The sequence below is a fragment of the Astyanax mexicanus genome, chromosome 14 (genome assembly GCF_023375975.1).
Source record: "Astyanax mexicanus isolate ESR-SI-001 chromosome 14, AstMex3_surface, whole genome shotgun sequence".
Classification (NCBI taxonomy): domain Eukaryota; kingdom Metazoa; phylum Chordata; class Actinopteri; order Characiformes; family Acestrorhamphidae; genus Astyanax; species Astyanax mexicanus.
In genome coordinates this window covers 32,596,033-32,616,923 of record NC_064421.1, presented here as the reverse complement: position 1 = coordinate 32,616,923, position 20,891 = coordinate 32,596,033, and the positions used below count along the sequence as shown (strand labels likewise).

The 20,891-nt window shown below is 34.6% G+C and overlaps 2 protein-coding genes across 2 annotated transcripts; one reads left to right on the top strand and one right to left on the bottom strand.

Moving 5' to 3' along the window:
- Positions 1–364: 364 nt before the first annotated feature.
- On the bottom strand, positions 365–7,386 carry znf593 (zinc finger protein 593). The gene is made up of 4 exons (XM_007244590.4): positions 7,284–7,386; positions 4,595–4,797; positions 3,090–3,152; positions 365–1,256 (listed from the first exon to the last, which is right to left on the bottom strand). The coding sequence occupies exons 2-4, from the start codon at positions 4,792–4,794 to the stop codon at positions 1,130–1,132; spliced, it is 390 nt and encodes a 129-aa protein (XP_007244652.1). The 5' UTR covers positions 4,795–4,797; positions 7,284–7,386; the 3' UTR covers positions 365–1,129.
- Positions 7,387–13,801: 6,415 nt separating this feature from the next.
- On the top strand, positions 13,802–19,760 carry morn2 (MORN repeat containing 2). The gene is made up of 5 exons (XM_022672738.2): positions 13,802–13,976; positions 14,908–14,958; positions 15,853–15,959; positions 17,352–17,488; positions 18,726–19,760. Exons 1-5 carry the CDS (start codon positions 13,958–13,960, stop codon positions 18,826–18,828), a joined length of 417 nt encoding a protein of 138 aa, XP_022528459.2. The 5' UTR covers positions 13,802–13,957; the 3' UTR covers positions 18,829–19,760.
- The last annotated feature ends 1,131 nt before the right edge of the window (positions 19,761–20,891 follow it).

The window sequence follows — 20,891 nt, the reverse complement described above, 5'->3', positions numbered from 1 at the left end:
ACTGAAGATGTATGTGTACAACTTGTACAGCACTCATAGTAGCACATTTCAGAAGCTAACCATTGGATATTATGCTGAACACATGCACTCCACTTCTTTGGTCAACCATGGGTAGGCCTGTTCTGAGTGCAACCTGTCCTTTTAAACCTGAGTATTGTCCTGGACACCTTACTGTAGCTCAGTTTCAGGGTGTCGGCAATCTTCTTTTAGCCTAGGTTATCTTTAGGTAGAGCAACAATTATTTTTTTTTCTATTTCAGATCCCCAGAGAGTTCTTTGCCATGAGCTGCCATGTTGAATATCCAGTGATCAGTGTGAGACAGTATGGGAGTGATAACACCAAATTTAACACGCCTGCTCCTAACTCCTGTACTCATTACTCTTTATTTTTATTTACACATGACATTACATATGTAATTACATAGTTTCATCTGTGAACAAATCCTGAAAAACTGAGTAAACAAACAATGATATCGGTTCATGGCTGTGGGATTCAATTGAACACGAGGCTGATTGAATATCAACCAGCTCTTTCAGGATCTAAGTGTTTATTTTATGTAATCATGAATCAACAAAATTATTATCAATTAAGTCTTGACAAATATCAGATTCTGCAAAATAAAAAGAATATTAAACAGAAAATTGTTCCAGAATCTTAAAAATAAAGGTCCTACAATGAGTTATTTCAGTGATGCCATAAAACGACCATTGGTGGTTACATAATGAACTGCTTTTAACAGGTTTTTAAAGCTGAAATGTTTTTTTTTAAATCAATATATAGACTCTTTACCAATTAAAGGTTCTACATCCTCACATTTCTTTAAGCAATAATTTAAAATCAGTTCTTATATGGCATTAACTGTTGAATTAACTGTAAAAGTACCTTTATGTTTAAGAAGTTTATGGTAAAGTTTTGCACCAACATTTTTAAGGCTTACATTTGCTTTAACTGTGAATACAGAACAACCATAAGCACACGTCCTGATCCACTGTGCTAAAACACAGCAGCCTTAGTCTTAAACAAGACCAAAGAACAGATTCTTGTTCTCCAAAGTGTTACCAGATTAAGATCACTTTATCACTGTATCACAGTGATCTAGAAGAGTCCTCCAGTCAGAAGATCAGGCTGGTCAGTCCATGTCCTCCTCCACTTGCTGTGTTTGAACGTCTACAGTTTTTGGTGGGATATAGGAGCCCATTCCTGCTGCTCTCTCAGCCTCAGCCTGGGTGTACGGCTCTTCTTTCAGCTGCTTCAAACTGAAGGAAGAGGAAATGGTAAGTGTACAACAGAGTAGTGCTGATGATTAAACACCTTAACTTTAATTAAAAAATAAAAAATAAAAAGCAGGTGTTTTGTAAGTAGTTATGTTACGATTCCAAAACAAAATTTTTACATTTAAATTACATTTATTAATATGTTTGTTGACGTAGATATGAAAGTGTAAATTATCTCTAAAATGTATTTAAATGTAACCAAACATATTTTATTCCACTCAAATCGTCCCCCTAAGAATTGGGACAATCCTTCAAGCACCCGATACAGATTGTACAGTGGTATGAAATAGTGATGGAATTACGGCTCTTTCTAGGGAGACAGTTCTTCTGGCTCAGCTCACTAAAAAGAGCCAGCTCTTTCGGCTCCCAAGTGGCTCCTTAGATGTTTTTGGTTGCTTAAATCAATTGATTACCAAATTATGTGTAAAATGAATTACTAGTGCAAAAACATACATTATATAAAATATGTACATAAAAATAAATACATTAAGAAATACAAAAACAAAGGCCCATCTCAAGTAAACAAACAGGTCCAACCTCTAAATGTGTATATTATTTGTAAATTTGCCACTATATACAGTGAAAAGAACAGCACCAAAGAAACATCAACAAAGTGTCACTTAACAAAATAAAAAATAATTGTGCAAATAAAAATAAAAAAAACATGCATCCAGGTAATCTTTTTTGCAAATGTTAGCAAAGATTGGCAAAAAAATGGAGCTCATCTTTTAGGCGTTGATTCTGTTTCTGTTATGATCTGCACTGTTTGCAGATGTTGTATGTTGGTGCAATACATACTGTTTTTTTTCCCACACACACTGACATATGGATTAAATATATTTTTTCATATTAATATTTTATTGAGTAAATACTATATTCACCATTAGATATCTTCTTACTGAACGTTTTTTCACTTTGAAATCCTTCATAATTGCTAGGAATAAGAAATGTAAGAATTTATAAAAACTGTAAGAATTTATGATGAGCTTCCACTGGCCTCTTATTAATATTTCTCTGTTTTTATATATATTTTTATTCCTTAATGTAGATTTTCATGCTGTCTTCTATTGTGTTTTATATGTCTCATCTTGAAACATTAAATAAAAGTTTAAATATATATATATATATTTAAAGGTTTGGCAGATTTGATAACCAATAATTACACTTTGTATATAATTACACTTTATAACTAAACGAGATTCACACTGTATAATAGTAACTAATAAACCACGTCTAAAGAAAGAAAAATAGAGCATTCCCCATCCCATTCTGCTCTTGCCCAGTGTAGACACACCAATCATGCGCGGCAAAAAAAAAAAAAAATAATAATAAATAAATAAAAAAGCAAGGCTCCCGTCGTTCATTTCAAAGAGACGGCTCTTAGAGCCGGATCTTTTGCGATCAACCCATCACTAGTATTAAAAAAAGTTAGCAAGGCTTTCAGATGAACTACTAGCGATTTTTTTCATGCTTGTTGTGAATAAAATGGCCATAAAACATTGAAACTACACATTAAATTATGTAATATATTAAGAATTTTTCGAGAAAAAAAATACAAATGGGTGGTCGTTGATTCTCTGCCCTTTGTTTTGAGTGTGCCTTTAAACATTCTCCATTTGAAGTGTCATGTAGCCCTAATACTTCCCCTAACCTACCCCTCCAGCCTAGCAAGAATCAGGACCCGACCCATAAACGTGCACATGGAAAACAGAGGGGTGTGGCTTAGTGGTGAAATGGGATTGGGATGTAGTCTAACCCACACCCCTTATCACACACAGGACCACACAGTGAGAAGAAGTGTTTAAAATGACTCACCGTCTTTTATGGACCTTGGTCTTGAAATGTTCCTTCAGGGCTTTCAGGTCAACAAAGTATCTCCTGTAATCAACAGTTATCTCAGTTAATCAGACAGTACAGGTCAGCAATGCTGACCCTCAACCATTTTTGAACCATACAACAAACAACACAGTAGTGTTATCTGATATAACCTCATATCAGTATCACAATTAATACAACATATTCATGATTACTTTTATAAACAACAAATACAAATGCATGAATTGATTAGTTGGCTCAAGTTCTTCTTCACGTTCTTCCCCGTCACAGACTGAACATGACTACACATGCAGTACAATGTTCATGAACACACAGTGGGGAACGTATTACTACAATAAAAAATAATATAGGCAAGATTATACCAGATTATGGTTCTGATTCTGATTTCACTACCATATTTTTTTTGCAATATAAGGCACAACGGATTATAAGGCACACTATCAATGAAAGTCTATTTTCTGGTATATTTTCATCCACAAGGTGCACTAGATTATAAGGCATATTATGCGACGCTACTAAGGAACAGGGGTGTACTTAACTAAGATGAATAAATCTAAGCTAAGTCAAACGAGGGCCGGATGTTAATCTACACAGATTTCTCTCATTTGTTTAGGTGAGTAAAGCGCTTCTGTTTATTCATAGTAAGCTTAGATTGCTCACATTCATCCTACGTAGCTTGTTTTAACTTGGTAAACGCACAGACTACAGGCCGATAATACTTATCTCTGAAGAGCAAGCGCTTAGCAAGGTCAGCAGCTAATGCTAATGCTGCTCCAGCAGTGCTAGCTGGGATTAGCGGCAGGCTACAGGCCCATAATACTTACCTCTGAACGGCGAAAGAGTTTAACACGGTTAGCGGCTAATGCTAATATTGTTCTAGGCTCAGAACCAAACTAAAACTCCTGTATAATGCTGTACTTCAGCGGAGTGGCTTTACTGCTCCTTACAACCTGACTGGTAGAATTCATACATAAGGTGTACTGGATTAAGGTGTACATAAGGTGTACTTGACATAAGTTGCACTGTTGATTTTTGGGAAAATTGAAGGATTTTAAGTGCATCTTATAGTACAAAAAATTCAGTAATCCTTCACTCTTACTACACATGACTGGTTACAAGGTTCTTTGCCTGGCTGAATGGTTCTTACATATAATGAAGAATGTCATGTATCTATAAATATCTATACAGTATCAAACATGTTTCATCTGTTGTTTGGACTACTAGTATGTTGACTCATTCAGCTGTAAATTCAAATGTTGAACAGTTTTGATCAGGGATTATTTTTTAATTACACAATCCCAGGTGTATCAGTTTTGAATTCCTATTGGGTGTATTTTTAAATCACAGCCTTTTCATGATTCTCAATTTATCAATTTCAGTATATACCATAAAATATTGTGATATTATTTTAGGGCCATATCGCCTACCCCTAGTGTACAGTGTTTTGAGATATTGAAAAAACAAAGAACGAAATAAAAACTCACGCGCAGTGCAGGCAGTAGTGCTGAGCGCAGCCCGTGACGTCATAATCCACATCCTGTTTCAGCAGCTTGACTGCGTTAGCAGGGATCATGTCTGCATGGATCTGATCCAGGTCTTTTGTCCGTCGTTTCGTCTTCCATGTTTTTGCTATGTTCTTCTTTTTGTCACTTTTGTGGTTTCCCACCTGCTTGGACTTCCCCATGATCTAACGACACAGAGACAGCAGAGAGATCCCTAAATTAGGATTAAATTCACATACTAATAAGCAGAATTCCTCAAAAATCCAAACCTTTAAGCAGCACTGATAGTGTTAGAATGGTTTGTGAAAGATTTCTAAATATCAGTGTTCATACAGACAAAGAAAGCCTATTCATAAATAATAATCTGTGCCATTTTTACAACAGTTTTACACTATGGGGCAGTTTCCTTGCACAGGGAGTAAGCCTAGATGTAGACTATATTTCCTTAAATTGTAACTAAAAATGCTGTGTAGTCCAAGATTGGCTTAATCCCTGTCAGAAATGTCCAAGTGTTTGAGGACACCCCCTTTTTCCAAATTAATCTGCTTTCCATTTAAAGGAAGAACCTAGCAACAGCAGTCTTATGCAGGGTTTTTTCTCAGCTGTTGAACCTTGCTGCTGTAACAACCTCAGAGTTGATGGCCTTCTTCATGAATCCCCTTTTAGTATAGTCACTCTGTTCAGGAGTACGGCCAGCACTAGGCAGATTTATACATGTGCCATATTCCTTACATTTCTGAATGATGGATTTAACTGAACTCCAAGAGATGTTTAGTGAATAACCTGGAGCAATGGTGGCTCAGTGGTTAAAGCCATCGACGACAAGGTTGTGGATCTGGCAGGGCTGCCACTGTTGGTCCCTTGAGGCCCTTAACGCTCACTGCTCCCAGACCAATGCCAATGCCAATGCCCACCGCTTCGGGGATGTGTTCTCACCAAATCAATGTGTGTGCCCTCTGAATGTACTCACTAGTATAGCTCTCCATTATCCATCATGTGCCAATCATCTCCTCACACTCATACATCAGAACCTGTTTCTACATTAGCTATAGCTCTTCATTATCTCTGTCTGTTCTGCTGTTTTTATTCTGTTATTTGTTTGTACTGTCTAGGTCGACCCAAGGGGGTTGGGTTGCTCTGACTGAGTCTTGGTTCCTCCTATGGTTTCTTCCTCGTAATGTAATGGCAACTTTAAACCTAACAATTTTCAAGCGATTTCACTGTCACAGACAAATTTCCAGAGTCAGAATAAAATCACGGGAGTCGAGTTACAGTCGAGTCGTGGTCGCAACATATGGATTGTTCAGTGTAAGGTGGTTAGGATTAAAACTATTGGTCAGTCTTTTCTCGTTCTTGTGTTCTGATAAATTTAACAGTGTTTAATATTATCGTATGTCTTAAGACTCAGCTCACGCAAATATTGACATGAACAATGTCAACAACCAATAGGAGAGCTACGGGAAACAGCAAGGCAAGAATATTTTACGTGACCTGTTTACAAACGATTTGGAAAAATAACACATTTTGCAATTAATATGGTTCTTACTTTAATACATATAGTACTTTAAGGAAAGGTAGCACAGGAAAAGTACTTAAAGTTGTTTCATTTTGCACTACTTTGTCTTATTGTGCAGTGTTATTTTTTATACAAACAAGTTTAATAAATACACATCTTGCAAGAATGATGTTATTTATTGCATTAATGCTATTTAAAACTAAGCCAAATGTATAGCAGTGACAATATGAATCTTTGCTATACAAGGTTGTAGCAAAAAAAAATGGAAGAAGAAGTTTATAGGCAGAGTAGAACACAAAATGTACTCTATTAAAAATATATATATCAAGAACTAACAGTGTGGCAGAAAAATAAACTGATGATAGGAACAAAAGTTGCCTCTGATAAATCACAGTATTGATATACGGTACACATTATTTGTAATATGTATTGAATGTAAACTCCACCAGAAGGATGAGGGAAATCTCAGAAACAATCTAGTTGTTGTCTTGCAAATAGTGACCCCCAGTTATTGCAAAATCTTAGTCCGTGACTAAAAACCCTGTGAGTCTGTGAGTTAAATATCTGAGTAAAAAAGTCTGTGAGTGAAAAGCCTCTGATTTGTCTTTAGATAAGAGGGGGTGTCATTATTTTGGAAAACTGTCTAATACAATTTAACCAAGATGCAATGTTATCTAATGATGAGCTCGAGACAGCGCTGTAGATAAAACACAAGCTATGCAATATTTGGAAAACGTTGTAGCAACGTTTCAAGAAAATAAACAACGTTGTGACAACTTTGTCTCTTCTGGGTTTCTCCTCTCAGTTTACTAACCACAACAAAAAGACACATCTTTTTTAACTGCAGGCAATCCGATTTAATTTAATTCAGTTCACATTTAAAACATATTTACCAGTATTTCTCACTCTGTGGAGACCCTAACGTTGGGGAGATAGAGGAGGGCATGGACTTTAAATCCACATACTCCCATACTCAGTAGTTTACAGCTGCTAGGCTAACAGGTTAGATAGCTAGCTTTGCTAACAGACTGAGAGCTCACATTTCTCACAGTGTTTATCTGATGTTCAAAGATGTTTAGAATAAATGAAGATCCTACATTAATACCCAATAACTCCGCTAAATAGAGGATTGTTAATATAAGAGCATTTACTCACTGATAAAGCTGGTAGATAATCAGTCAGGCTCAGGCTCAGTCCTCCAGCACACACGTGTTTACTCCTGCAGTGAGTGAGGCTCTGCTTCCGGGTGGAAGGCGCTGCTGCAGTGTTGCGGTTCAGCCACCAGATGGCGGTAAAATCAACTCGCGTTTATTTATAAAGCATGCACTCCAAAGGGCACTCCAGCCAAAGTGTGACTAAATCTAACTAACTAAATACTTATTTTATTATTAAACTCTAATCTTACTTAAGAATATACTCAACTTAATTTACACCCTTAATTTAAACTCTATTATTCACATTCTAGTATTCAAGTACTCTAGTTATTACTCTATATGTAGAAGTATAGATATTACCGTTTAAAATACTTCTGTAGAAGTTAAAGTATCTACTGAAGATTTGTTTTATTTAAGTAAAAGTGTAAAAATACTGATTTTAAACTACTTTAAGTATAAAAGTAAAAGTAATGTAAGGGAAAGAAATGCCAGTACCCCCTTGTACAAATATCTAGACTACCCCCCTTCATCAAAACACATTTTTCTAAAAGCCATGATGACTATAATGTTATATTAAAATGTTAATGTTTGATACTGAACAATTGTTGCTGCTTTTCCTTCACGCTGTGAAGCTCCTGCTTATCCTAAATCACCTTCTCAGTTAATCAGGTTTAGAAATACCTAAAATAAACTCTTTTTACATTGACTTTCACCAAAAGTTAAGAAGATTTTATCTTTCTCATGTAAAGTTGCTGTTTTGAAGATACATTTTTTTATTGGACAGCGACAATATCCTGTTTCATAATCTTTTTCAAAGGAATTACATTAGTTGTTACATTAATATTATTAATTGCTGACCATGCAGTGTAAAGTGTCTTCAGTCCATTAAAAATAGAACAGTAGGAAGCAAACATTGAAGCTCACTACATGAGCTGAACACGAACCAGAATGCATCACGTTATTTTATTAAACTACAGTTAGTGGAACAAACTGAAGCTGACAGTGTTTATAGTTATGAGCAATTTCCATTATTTATGTTTATAAATAACAGTAAGGCAGGTCTAACCATATTTAAATTCTGATTTGTGTGTGTGTGTGTACAGAGCTTTTAACTTGAATAATCCAGTCCAGTGTATTTATCTATGTGTGAAGTTTATTAAAGCTAATCCATATATCCATTCTTCAAGATGCATAAAACAAGAACACAAAAAAGAAGCAAACCACAAAATAAGAGGAAAATATATAAAGTTTATTATAGCTTTTAAATATAAGACAAAAACAATTATGCCTAGAGAAATCTGAAAACATGTACATTAAAACTGAATTGTTCTATCTTTTTTATTTTTAGGTGTCTTCTTTTGATCATTATCTATCTATATTATATCAACTTATTTCATATTTTATGAAATATTGTCTTATTTTACTCACTATCTATCTATCTATCTATCTATCTATCTATCTATCTATCTATCTATCTATCTATCTATCTATCTATATATTTTTTTATGTATCTACTTATGTATCTATTTACTTTTTCATGTTTAAGTGTTTATTTGATCATTATCTATCTATCTATCTATCTATTTACTTTCTTTTTCATTTTTAGGTGTCTTCTTTTGATCGTTATCTATCTATCTCAACATTTTTGTAAATTTAGGGGTCTCACTTTTACTCGTTATCTATCTATCTATCTATCTATCTATCTATCTATCTATCTATCTATCTATCTATCTATCTATCTTTTTTATTTTTAGGTGTCTTCTTTTGATCATTATCTATCTATATTATATCAACTTATTTCATATTTAAGTCTTATTTTATAATCTATCTATTTTTTCATGTTTACATGTTGATCTGATCATTATCTATCTATTTATGTATCTGTCATGTATTCATGTTTAAATGTCTTTGAGAATTATCTATCTATCTATCTATCTATCTATCTATCTATCTATCTATCTATCAACTTTTTTGTATTTAGTGTTTTCTATCTGACTTAAATTTTTTTATTTTTTTAATAAGGGTCTGTTTAAGGGATCTCTCTCTCTCTATCGATTTTTATGTATCTATTTACTTTTTCATGTTTAAGTTCTTATTTGATCATTACCTATCTATGTCAACTTTTTTATATTTAGGAGTCTCACTTTTACTCGTTATCTATCTATCTATCTATCTATCTATCTATCTATCTTTTCATGTTTAAGTGTTTATTTCTTTGTTTATCTATTTATGTATCTGTCAACTTTTTTGTATTTAGTTTATTCTTTTGCTCATATGTATCATCTCTTTTTCATTTTTAGGTGTCTTCTTTGGATCGTTATCTATCTATTTCAACATTTTTTATATTTAGGGGTCTTACTTTTACTCGTTATCTATCTATCTATGTATCTATGTATCTATGTATCTCTCTTTTACTGTTTAAGTGTTTATTTGTTCATTATCTATCTGTCTATTTATGTATCTGTCAATGTTTTTTTTTTGTATTTAGTGTTTTCTTTTTGCTCATATGTATCAATCTATCTATTTATTTCATGTTTAAGTGCCTTCTTTTGATAATGATCTTTCTACTTTCTCTTATTTCATTTTTTTATCTGATTATTATCTATTTATCTATCCTCCCTGGTTTATCTTTAAATGTCTATCTATATCAACTTTTTTATCTACTGTTTCGTGTTTAAGTGCCTTCTTTTGATTATTATATATCTACTCTTTCTTTTTTCCTATTTCTCTTTATCTGATCATTATCTATTTATTTATCATTTTTTTCCTATTTATGTGTCTAACTATCTATCTATAATAAAAAGCTCTGCTTCCAGGCCGCCTCATCACGTCTTCCACACCATCCTCCTGAAGAAAGCCAGGCGCTGTAGCCGTCCTCTCTGCATGGAAAACAGAATGAAACAAGACATGTTGTAAAAGCATTGGCATATACATTCCATGCACATGAATGAACAATAGAACAAAACTGCATATTTGCTATAATCTGATAACACTATCCATCATTTAAAGACACACTATTCCAATACATAATATTACCTGTGCAGCAGGCACTGGCTCAGATTCCGGCTGGACTCGGCGGCGCCATCTGAGAGGAAAGATGGTGTTAATGGCAGTGGTGAGGCGTTTAACCACCAGTGCCAGACCTGACCACCACCCTCTTCCCAGAGCCACCCCATCAGGAAGACACTGGACTGCACCCACCATCCACCAACACCCAGGGCAGTCCAGTGTCTTCCTGATGGGGTGGCTCTGGGAAGAGGGTGGTGGTCAGGTCTGGCACTGGTGGTTCCTGAGACTGTCCAAGAAAAAGATAAAACAACAGGAGATAAGATTAAACAAACCTTTAAAAACATTTTAAAAATATAGCAAGACACACAGAGGGAACAAATGACATAAACATTAATAAATAATACCAATATCAAAAATATTTGAACAATATTTGCTCTGATTCAAATTTTAGGCCTGATCTCCTGATCAAAATCCACCTGCAATTAAAAAACCCAGTCTGACACAAGTAATATAAAAATATAGAAATGACTAAAAACAGTGGCAAAAAAGACTAATGTGAATAATAAAAAATAACAGTTTTATAAAAAAAAAAATAACTTTTTGTTGGTTATTTGTATTTCACCCAATAATTAATAAAACTCAATTAAAGCATCCAAATAGGTTTTTAGGTGTTGGTTCTATACAGAAAAATCTGTGTGCATTACTGTAAATAACATTGAACTCTGACCTGCATGCTGGAAGCAGGCTCCAACACCTCCTCGCCGCCTCAGTCCTGCCTACGACCATCATCCTCCACATCCAGGCCCAAGTCAGCCACACGCTAGAATGAACAGAGGTAAAGAAATAAATAGGGTTTTAAAGAGGTGTAAGTCTTCAATTTGAATGAATTTGATGGTGAGGTAGAGGTAGAGGCAGAGATGAAATGAGACTAAGTACAATCTTTTACCTGTGCAGCTGACTCAGGCTGACTCTCAGGCTCTGGTCCAGTAGAGTCCAGCCGGTGAGAGGGCACTGCCTCTGCAACCTCTGTAACTCTATGACCTGGCCCGGGACGTGGAGGACTGGGAGGCATCACGGTGGGGTGAAGAACAAGGGGGTTGACATGCCGTCCAGATGTTGGGGAAGAAGACTCTGGAGACCCTTCTGTGCACTGTTGAAGAAAAAAGTCCATGTTATTTCAGGTTTATAGGCAGTCATTTCTACAGACACACTGTAACCAAAGCAGCCAAACCTAGTTAGAAGCAAACATTATCACTAATAAAGCAACATCAACATCCTTTTCTCATACACCTGACCCTGCCTCTGATAAATGTACTACCCACGGTGCTGTACTGTTTTAGATTATAGGAGATATGTGGTTTTGGAAGCAGATGTATGATGCAATGCTCTTCTGCATTTTTACTGTTCTACTGCTGTAATGTGGACAAATCATCTATTCATATTTATGCTGATCAAAAATGAAAGTCTGATAGAGACTCACAGGAAAGAACTGGAGAATGAAGGAGTCCTCCGAACTGGTGTCCAGATCAGAATCCACCTGCAATTTAAACAAATAGTTTGCATATACCAACCATTTTCAAAAACATATACCAACATATATAAGCATTTACAGTGTGTGTATCATATACATTTAACAATATATGACATAAAAAAGTCATTTTGAAGAATTTTTATTGGTCTCTTTATCATCAAATAAAGACAGATATGGTATCTAGCCTGCTTAAAGAACAATGAAAGATATAACTACATTAGTGATCATGAATTTGGTGTAAAATGTGAGACCAAATTCTACCAACCTCGAGTGGAAGGACTCCAAAAATCTTCTTCCGGCAGTCGAAATCCGAACGTGGGGGGTCGCTCTCCACAACGGGGCCGGAAACCTGCAAAAAGAGATTAATAACAGCACAATACAGATAAATACAACAATTACACGATAATTAAAAGACAATACAGATAATAAATCGATCAATATCAAGCAATAAGAAGCTCAGTTGTCGAATAACAACAAATACGTCCTGTAATTAATGCAGATCCAGCTCTAGTGTACATAATTTTAGGTACTATTAATCATGAATTTGGTGTAAAATGTGAGACCAAATTCTACCAACCTCGAGTGGATGGACTATGCGAGGTAATGCAAAAATGCATTAGTAACAGAACAATACAGATAAATACAACAATTACACAATAATTAACAGACAATACATAAAATAAATCGATCAATATGAAGCAATAAGCTGCTTGTGGTAAAATAACAACACTTATGTCATGTAATTAATGAAGATGCAGCTCTAGTTTAATTATTCTAAGTATTCTTATCGTGAATTTGGTGTAAAATGCGAGACGAAAATGACTAACCTCGAGTGGATGGACCCCACAGATCTTCTTCCGCCAGTCCATGTCCGACCGCAGGGCGTCGCTCTCCACAACGGGTGCAGTAACGGTCCGGGTAACCTGCAAAAAGGAATTCAAAACAGAACATAATACAGTAATACAGATAATACAGATAATACAGTAATATAATACAGTAATTAAAATACAATACAGGTAATAAAACAGTGAGTATAAAGTGATAATCTGTTCAGTCGTAGAGAAGTTTTCCGCTCAGGAAACGAAGCTGCTGCTCCTGCTCTGAAGATCAGAAACAGTTCGAATAAAAACAGCTGAAAACATTCGAAACGCTCGTGAGCCCGCGCGCAGCCGCACTTCCTGCCGGCGGAAAAAAATAAACAAATAAAATAATATTATAATAATATTAATATATAATATTCACATAACAAATATTCTTTATAGCTTACTTTATCGCAATAGTTATTGCTATTTTTGTTACATTACGTTAGAGTGATTTACTGAGTCCCCAACGAAGTATTTTAATTAATGTCAACAAAATATTATAATTTATTATATATTTTTAAAGACATTATTTATTAATATATTTACATGTCCTCAAACGCCATCATTAATTTTCTATGAACATCTGACTAATAAAAACGGCAATTAATGAAATTGCTGCTATTTTAATCATTTGTTGTTGTTGTTAATTTTATATGAAATTACAATTTCAACACATCCTTCAGTTAAAAAAACTGTCACACCATTCAGTTTATCTCCTATAAAACTAATAATCAGAGATAATATTGTGCTTCCAAATTACACATCTTAAAATAAAACAATGCATAAAATATATCATACATCAAGTTTCTTATACAAGTGTTTCTGATATAAGAGGAAATGAATATTCACAAAGTAAAATAAAAAAAAATATTTGATTACTTTTAGTATATTATATTTATATTATAGAATACTCAAGTAATAAGCATGCATTAAAAATATTACGCTATAATTTATATATAACGTAACCTTATATATATGTACTTTTTTATTATTGTTTTTTTTCTCTGACATGTACCCTTGGTATTAGTATGCACTTTTGGTTGATAGGTTTTTTTTACATTTAAAAAAGCAGAAACCTGGATGCCTTACTGAGCCAGCAGGGGGCAGAAGAGCTGCGCGGACATTGTTGTTTACGGGTTGCCGGGGTGAAGCAGCTTTTTCACTGCAGGGTTTATGGTTTCTGTTTTACTGAAATAGTCCTTTAATTTTAGATAAACAGACTGAATTAAGTCTACTGCTCTTTTATTAGAGGACTGTATTTTGTTTATCATCATGTCTGATGAGTGTGAACGTAAGTATCCCATCCTGCACTTTTATCTAAACAGTTTTAATATTTAGCTCTATATCATTCAATGTGTTTTCTTTCTCTTCAACATTTTATTTAATGTAAATTTAATATTAAAGCACATTTAGCTTTGAGGACAGATCTGCACACTCTTGGTTTTTTAATCTCAGTGTCTTCATGAGGGAGAGTCACCTGGAATAGTTTTCTCTGCATCTTGAGTTCCTGGAGGTGCTGAACAATAGTTCCTGCTTTTCCTTAAAGCTGTGAAGCTTCCGCTCATCCCAAATCACCATCTCAGTTAATCAGGTTTAGATCAGGGGATTATGGAGGACAACTTTTTTTTTTACTGTTTACTATGTCGTTCCATATGTGTTCCTTAATGGCTTTCATGTCTTTAATATTAATTTATACAATGTAGGAAATAAATAGTAAAAAAATGAAATGTTGAAGGTGAAACTTTTCACTTTTTGGTACTGTAAAAAAGTAATGTGCCACATTGTTGTTAATATTTTGAATATCATTACTGCGAAAATACCCTGAAATTTCACACTTTTCTAATTTTCTCATTAAATAACATCTTCTAGCGACACATCATTTATTTAACTTCAGTCCAGGATATATGAAGTGCATTATTAGTATCATCACATGTTGGATCATGGATTCTGTTACAATCTGGTGAAAATCTCAAATCTCAGAGGTGTAATGTCATATTTTTATGCAATACTTTTATCAAATGAAGGAATATTCAAAAATATTCAAGTTATCACCCACCCCTGCTGTAAAGGAAAGTGTTTCTTATTAGACTTAAATTAGTGAAATACAGTCACTAATAGATGAACAAAAGACTGGTTACAAACGTCTTCACGGGAGAACTCTCCTCAGTGTTGTGTAGCTTTATTGTTAATGTTTTGTTTACAGCTGGATTTGTGTGTTTCAGAGTCTGAGCTTCTAAAAATCTCCTACATTTTTCCAAATGGAGACACGTATGGTGAGTGTCTAACCACATGTACAGAACACGTGTAGAAAATGTGTGGAAATTATTATTATTGTTATTTTTTAGCATTCTAAGGTGCACTTTAAATGTCTAAAATGTTAAAAAAATGTTCCCAAAATTTGTCAGTGCACTTCGGGTGCCCTTTATGTATGAATGGAGTTTCATGGTGCACACATGACAAATGTGCACATGACTAAACTTTTCTGGCTAATATATCTAGAATGGAGCTTTTATTGAAATGAATGAATAAATGAAATTCAACTTATATAGCGCCTTTCTAGAAACCCAAGGACGCTTTACAATTTACACATTTTACACACAAGCACATTACACATCAACACTCATCCACACACCGGTGAAAAGCGGCAGCCAATAGCGCACAGCGTACTCTCAACCGGAAACGACCGTCCACCTGGAGGAATGCATCGGGCGCTACAGCATTTACCCAGGAAAGAGTGCCAATCCGACTGGGCACAGTCGTATACACATTTTACACACAGACACAAGGGAAAAACATACCACACACTTTTACACATACACACCAGATTAATTTTAGAGTATTCAATTTGCCAGATCAATTTAGAGTATTACATTTTTCTGGGTAATTTAGAGTATCCAATTTACCTGATCTCCATGTTTCTGGACTGTGGGAGGAAACCAGAGTCCCCAGAGGAAACCCACACAGACACATGAAGAACATGGAAACTCCACCCAGATAGGGACTTAAACCCAGAACCCAGAACCACAGTGCTGGGAGGAGAACATGCTAACCACTAAGCCACTGTGCCACCCAACAAAATCAGTATTCAGGATTCAGGAATGTTCATCTACGACTCTCTCAATTTGCATGTTTGTGTTGTGTTGTGTGTGTGTGTGTGTGTTTGGTAGAGGGGGAGTGCTGTCATACCCCTGAAGGAGTGATGATGAGACAAGGTACTGGCACACAGATCTCATCTTCTGGGACAACATATTCCGGAGAGTGGAGCAATGATAAGGTATGTATATGTGTGTGTGTGTGTGTGTGTGTGTGTGTGTGTGTGTGTGTGTGTGTGTGTGTGTGTGTGTGTGTGTGCACAGATTCAGTTATTTGCAATGCTAACAATCTAACTTACATTAAACACATTAAATTTAGTCAAATATTTTTTACATTATTTTAAAATTGCCTACATTGTAGATTAATACTAGTTTCATCTAAATTATAAAGAAAAACATAAACTGTGGTTCCAAATCGTTATGCAAATTATGCAAAAAAGTGTCATAAAGATAATTTTTTTGTTTCTCAATTAAACTCATGGGTGGTATTGTGTCTCAGGGATCTTTGAATCACTGAAATCAATCATACCTGTGATAATTAGTTTGCCAGGTGAGCTCAATTAAAGGAAAACTACTTAAGAAGGATGTTCCATATTATTAAGCAGGCCAATGTAGTGCAATGCCTTGGACAAGGTATGAAAACATTAGATATTTCACGAAAACAGAAGCGTGATCATCATCGTACTGTAAAGAGACGTGTGACTGTTTCAGAGCGCAGACAGGTTCTCTGTTAATCAGATTAGGAGAGCAAGGAGGTGGCGAAGTCATGTTTTGAGCCGGAATCATAGGGAAAGAGCTGATAGCCCCTTTAGGGTCCCTGAAGGTGTAAAAATGACCTCAACAAAGTATATAGACTTTCTGATTGACCACTTTCTTCCATTGTACAAAAAGAATGTTTGCGTAAAATTAATATTGTTGTTTTATTCTATAAACTACGGACAACATTTCTCCCAAATTCCAAATAAATATATTGTCATTTAGAGCATTTATTTGCAGAAAATGAGAAATTACTGAAATAACAAAAAAGATGCAGAGCTTTCAGATCTTAAATAATGCAAAAAAAAAACAAGTTTATATTCATAAAGTTATAAAAAAATTGAGTTAAAAAAATCTGGTAAATAATTTGGTAGAATAACCCTGGTTTTTAATGTTTTTTATGCTTCTTGGCATGTTCTCCTCCACTCTTACACACTGCTTTTGGATAGCTTTATGCCACTCCTGGTGCAAAAATTCAAGCAGTTCAGCCTGACTTGATGGCTTGTGATCATCCATCTTCCTCTTGATTATATTCCAGAGGTTTTTAATTTGATAAAATCAAAGAAACTCATCATTTTTTATTCCAGAGGTGTATATGAATTATACTAGTTTAAAAATTATATTGTTGTTAGCAATTTAAGTGTTCTGTTGGACAATATCGCATACAAGCCTGAAAGCATGCTTAGGGGTTACCAATCATCTTAGCTTTAAAGCTGAACAAAGAGACTTTTGTAGCATAGTGATATTAAAGCCTGTGTTAACACAGAAAACAGAAGTGCCTTATGGGTAATGTAGTGTCCTGTGTTTATGTGTTGCAGATGAATGGCAGGGGGACTCTTTCTCATCCTTCTGGGGCTGTGTATGAAGGCCAGTTCAGGGAGAACATGTACCACGGCAGGGGAACGTACTCCTTCCCTGATGGAACCACATACTCTGGAAACTTCAATAACAACAGGTTACACGCTTTTAAAATGCTAGATAGTTAGATTCCAACTAACCAGAAAATAATTTTACTGTACTTAAATATCAGTCGAAACCATTAGAGAGGACAGCATTGTTTAATTGAGCATTGGGTATTTTAAAGGTAACTCACCTTTAAAAAATTACTTATTATCTGCCCCTGTGATATTTATTTTCTATATTGAGTATTTATTATCTATTATATACTAGTTGTTTTATTCTATAAACTACGGACAACATTTCTCCCAAATTCCAAATAAAAATATTGTCATTTAGAGCCATTTAGAAATGGCTAAAATAATTTTTAAAAAGATGCAGAGCTTTCAGACCTCAAATAATGCAAAGAAAAGTTTGGAAATTAGTATTTGGTGGAATAATTCTGGTTTTTAATCACAGTTTTCATGCATCTTGGCATGTTCTCCTCCACCAGTCTTACATACTGCTCTTGGATAACTTTATGCCACTCCTGGTGCAAAAATTCAAGCATTTCAGCTTGGTTTAATGGTATGTGATCATTCTTTTTCATCTTGATTATACTCCAGAGAATTGTAATGTGGTAAAATCAGAGAAACTCGTCATTTTAAGTGGTCTCTTATTTTTTTCCAGACCTGTATATATTTCACACCCACATTGTTTGGTCTGGACTTTCTGACTTTTCAGTTTGGGTCTGAACCAAAGTAGCACCAGAGTTCTATCCAAAAGAGGTTTTCTCGGTCGGGATCTACTGAACCATGGTCTGATTCATCTACAGTGTTTTACAATTTTGTAGATAGTTCTAGATGGACTTTCAGAACAATTCAGAAAAAAAACTATGAGCATAAAAAATAAGGGCAAATCTGACACACATTGCTTGACCACAGAGGGCTAGTACATAAAATGCAATATGTAAAACAACACGATTGATAATGCATCTTGAATCTAATGTTTATCAAAATTTATTTTGCTGTCATGATTTGATAATACTGTTTCCCATGTGTTGTTTAATATCTCCTGCAATATAGTACTTATAGATTTCATGCTGTGAAGTATAATTTCTCTAGGGAAAAAATCCATTTATAGGTCCAAAGGCTTTGAGATAGAATTGTGTTACTGAGTTAAATACTAAACTAATATATTTTATTAGGAAAAACACGCAGGGTGGATTCCTGCGTGTTGATTGTTTTAGAGGTTTAAGCTTCAGTAACTGATGATTTGAGATGTTCCCAAATTCAATTTCTGTTCTTTCTCTTCAGATTTGAGGGTGAGGGAGAGTTCACAGATGCAGAAGGACACGTGTGGGCAGGAAGCTTCCACAGAAAAGCAGCGCCGGGACTCAAACTCAAACTCAATATGTAACACACAGATACTGAATGTGCCTGTTGAACACAGGGCCTTAACGCAGCGAGTTGATTTTGTTTTCCAGTGGCTGAGCGTTCTCTGATTAACAAGTAAGTGTGTGTTCTTCTCATAACAGAACGCTCATTGTCTATCCTGAAAAAAAGGGTATTTTTTAATCTTTTTATTTTTTTATCAATAAGTGGGCATGTCTGAATCTGAAGGAGATTTTTGAAAAACCTTACAGGGCTGTTCTTACCCTGAGACTAGAACCGAACATGAGCGAAGAATAATTTAAAAAAAAGTTTTTGTGAAGAGTTACAACAAACTGATAGTATTAACATTAAAACCTTACTGGTAGACAAATTCTGTCCAATTATATTACATATAAAGTATTTACTTACTTTAAGAGGATTAGCCTTAACCTAATTATCCTAGTTAAAGGGCACATATAGAGGAAAAAGAAACGTGAGAAAAGCTGAGCCGAGATCTTAGATGCTCAGAATTCTTACATTGCAATGATTAGCTAATTATTTCACACTATTTGTGTACAGCTCAATGTCATTATTCTGGGATATTCTACAAATATCTGTGCTTAGCGGCAAGCACACCTGTTTGTAATCTAGTCTGTTAATATGTGTTCGTATATGCTTTTATGCTATATATATTTTTTTAACATTGCACTTGGCAACGTATTGCCAAGTTATCCGCTACATACTGAATGCTTTATCTCTGGTGTTTTTTCTGCTTGTTACCAATCTCTGTCTGTTCACTGTTTCTATTTGTTAGCTTTGCTCCATATTGGATTTGTTGTTTGGTATGACTACTTTTCTGATTTTGTATCCCAGCTTGTCTGTTTTAGTTGCCTTAGCTCTGTTATTTAGTGTAACGTCTGGTTATCTTTGCACCCCTGCATTTATTAAAGTATTTATTAAACTGATTTATCCCTTTTATATTTGTGTCTGATTAGTGTTTCATGTTCGATATATGGGCCATTCCACCGAATGGGTGCCATTTGCCTGTTGTAACTCTTTGAAAAATGTTTTAACCCTGAATCTAATACAATATTTTACTTTAGTATTTAACTATTCAAAACATAGTCAACTGGTCAAACTCAAAGAGGTTTTATTTAATTAATTAAGTTTCTAAGCTGAAGATGGCTACAAAACTCATGCGACATTTTAAAAGCATGTTTAAAAGCAAGATTTTCTCAAGAAAGTCTTTATTTTAAAGAAATGGTTGACTGCATGATCAAATAATCAAAATGTAAGACAAAAAATCACTTCTATTACTGGCACTCATTCCTGTTACTTTTTATGTTTTGAGTAACAGGAATTAAAGTGACAGGAATGAGTTTTTAGCATAGAATTAGCAAAAAAAAAATCAAAAATAGCTAAATGGTGGCTATGCTAATAGCATGAGGACACTGAGCACATTCTAGTGATTTTCCCAAAAGTTGTATTTTAAAAATAATCAAATAAGATTGTCATAATTACAATAAGATCAAATATACAGAAAAACTAATGAGGGAACTTAATTTTGGTCTTCCCATGATCTTCAGAAGAACCAGTTGATGTCACTTCCTGTTGTAGATGTGACTTCAGATGGGGTAATGTTTTACAGTAACAGGAATGAGTGAAACCCAGGGACACAACTAAAAATGTGTATTTTAACATAAATATTATGGATTTATTATGAACAAATATTTTTAAGGCATAGGTGGGTTTTGGAGTCACACAACAATGCAAAAAAAAAAACATTTTTGAAGGATTTTAATAATTATATTTCATGGTAAAGTTTATAGTTAGAGAGTGGGGACAGGGAACTAATGCAATTTTTTCAGTGTTCTAAGTAGTTTTTATTAATGATTTTTAATTACTTATCTTACTTTTGAAATTAGATGAATGTACAAGACAATTTGCTTAACAGCAAAATGTATTTTAAGGTTATTTTGCGTGCACATTTATACATATAATTACCATCCTTGATCTCTCTCCCCCATCACTCAGTGTAAAGCTTGCCAGTATAACATTGCCTGTTTACTGATGGAACAGAACTGGTAGTTAGTGTTCTCCTCCAAGCGT

Excerpts from the sequence above, each read along its gene's own strand:
- znf593 (XM_007244590.4), bottom strand. The coding sequence starts at position 4,794 with ATGGGGAAGTCCAAGCAGGTGGGAAACCACAAAAGTGACAAAAAGAAG. Across the intron at positions 3,153-4,594 it reads CACTACTGCCTGCACTGCGC|GAGATACTTTGTTGACCTGA; the intron begins GTGAGTTTTTAT and ends TGTTGATTACAG. Across the intron at positions 1,257-3,089 it reads ACCAAGGTCCATAAAAGACG|TTTGAAGCAGCTGAAAGAAG; the intron begins GTGAGTCATTTT and ends CTCTTCCTTCAG.
- morn2 (XM_022672738.2), top strand. Across the intron at positions 15,960-17,351 it reads GAGAGTGGAGCAATGATAAG|ATGAATGGCAGGGGGACTCT; the intron begins GTATGTATATGT and ends TATGTGTTGCAG. Across the intron at positions 17,489-18,725 it reads GGAAACTTCAATAACAACAG|ATTTGAGGGTGAGGGAGAGT; the intron begins GTTACACGCTTT and ends CTTTCTCTTCAG.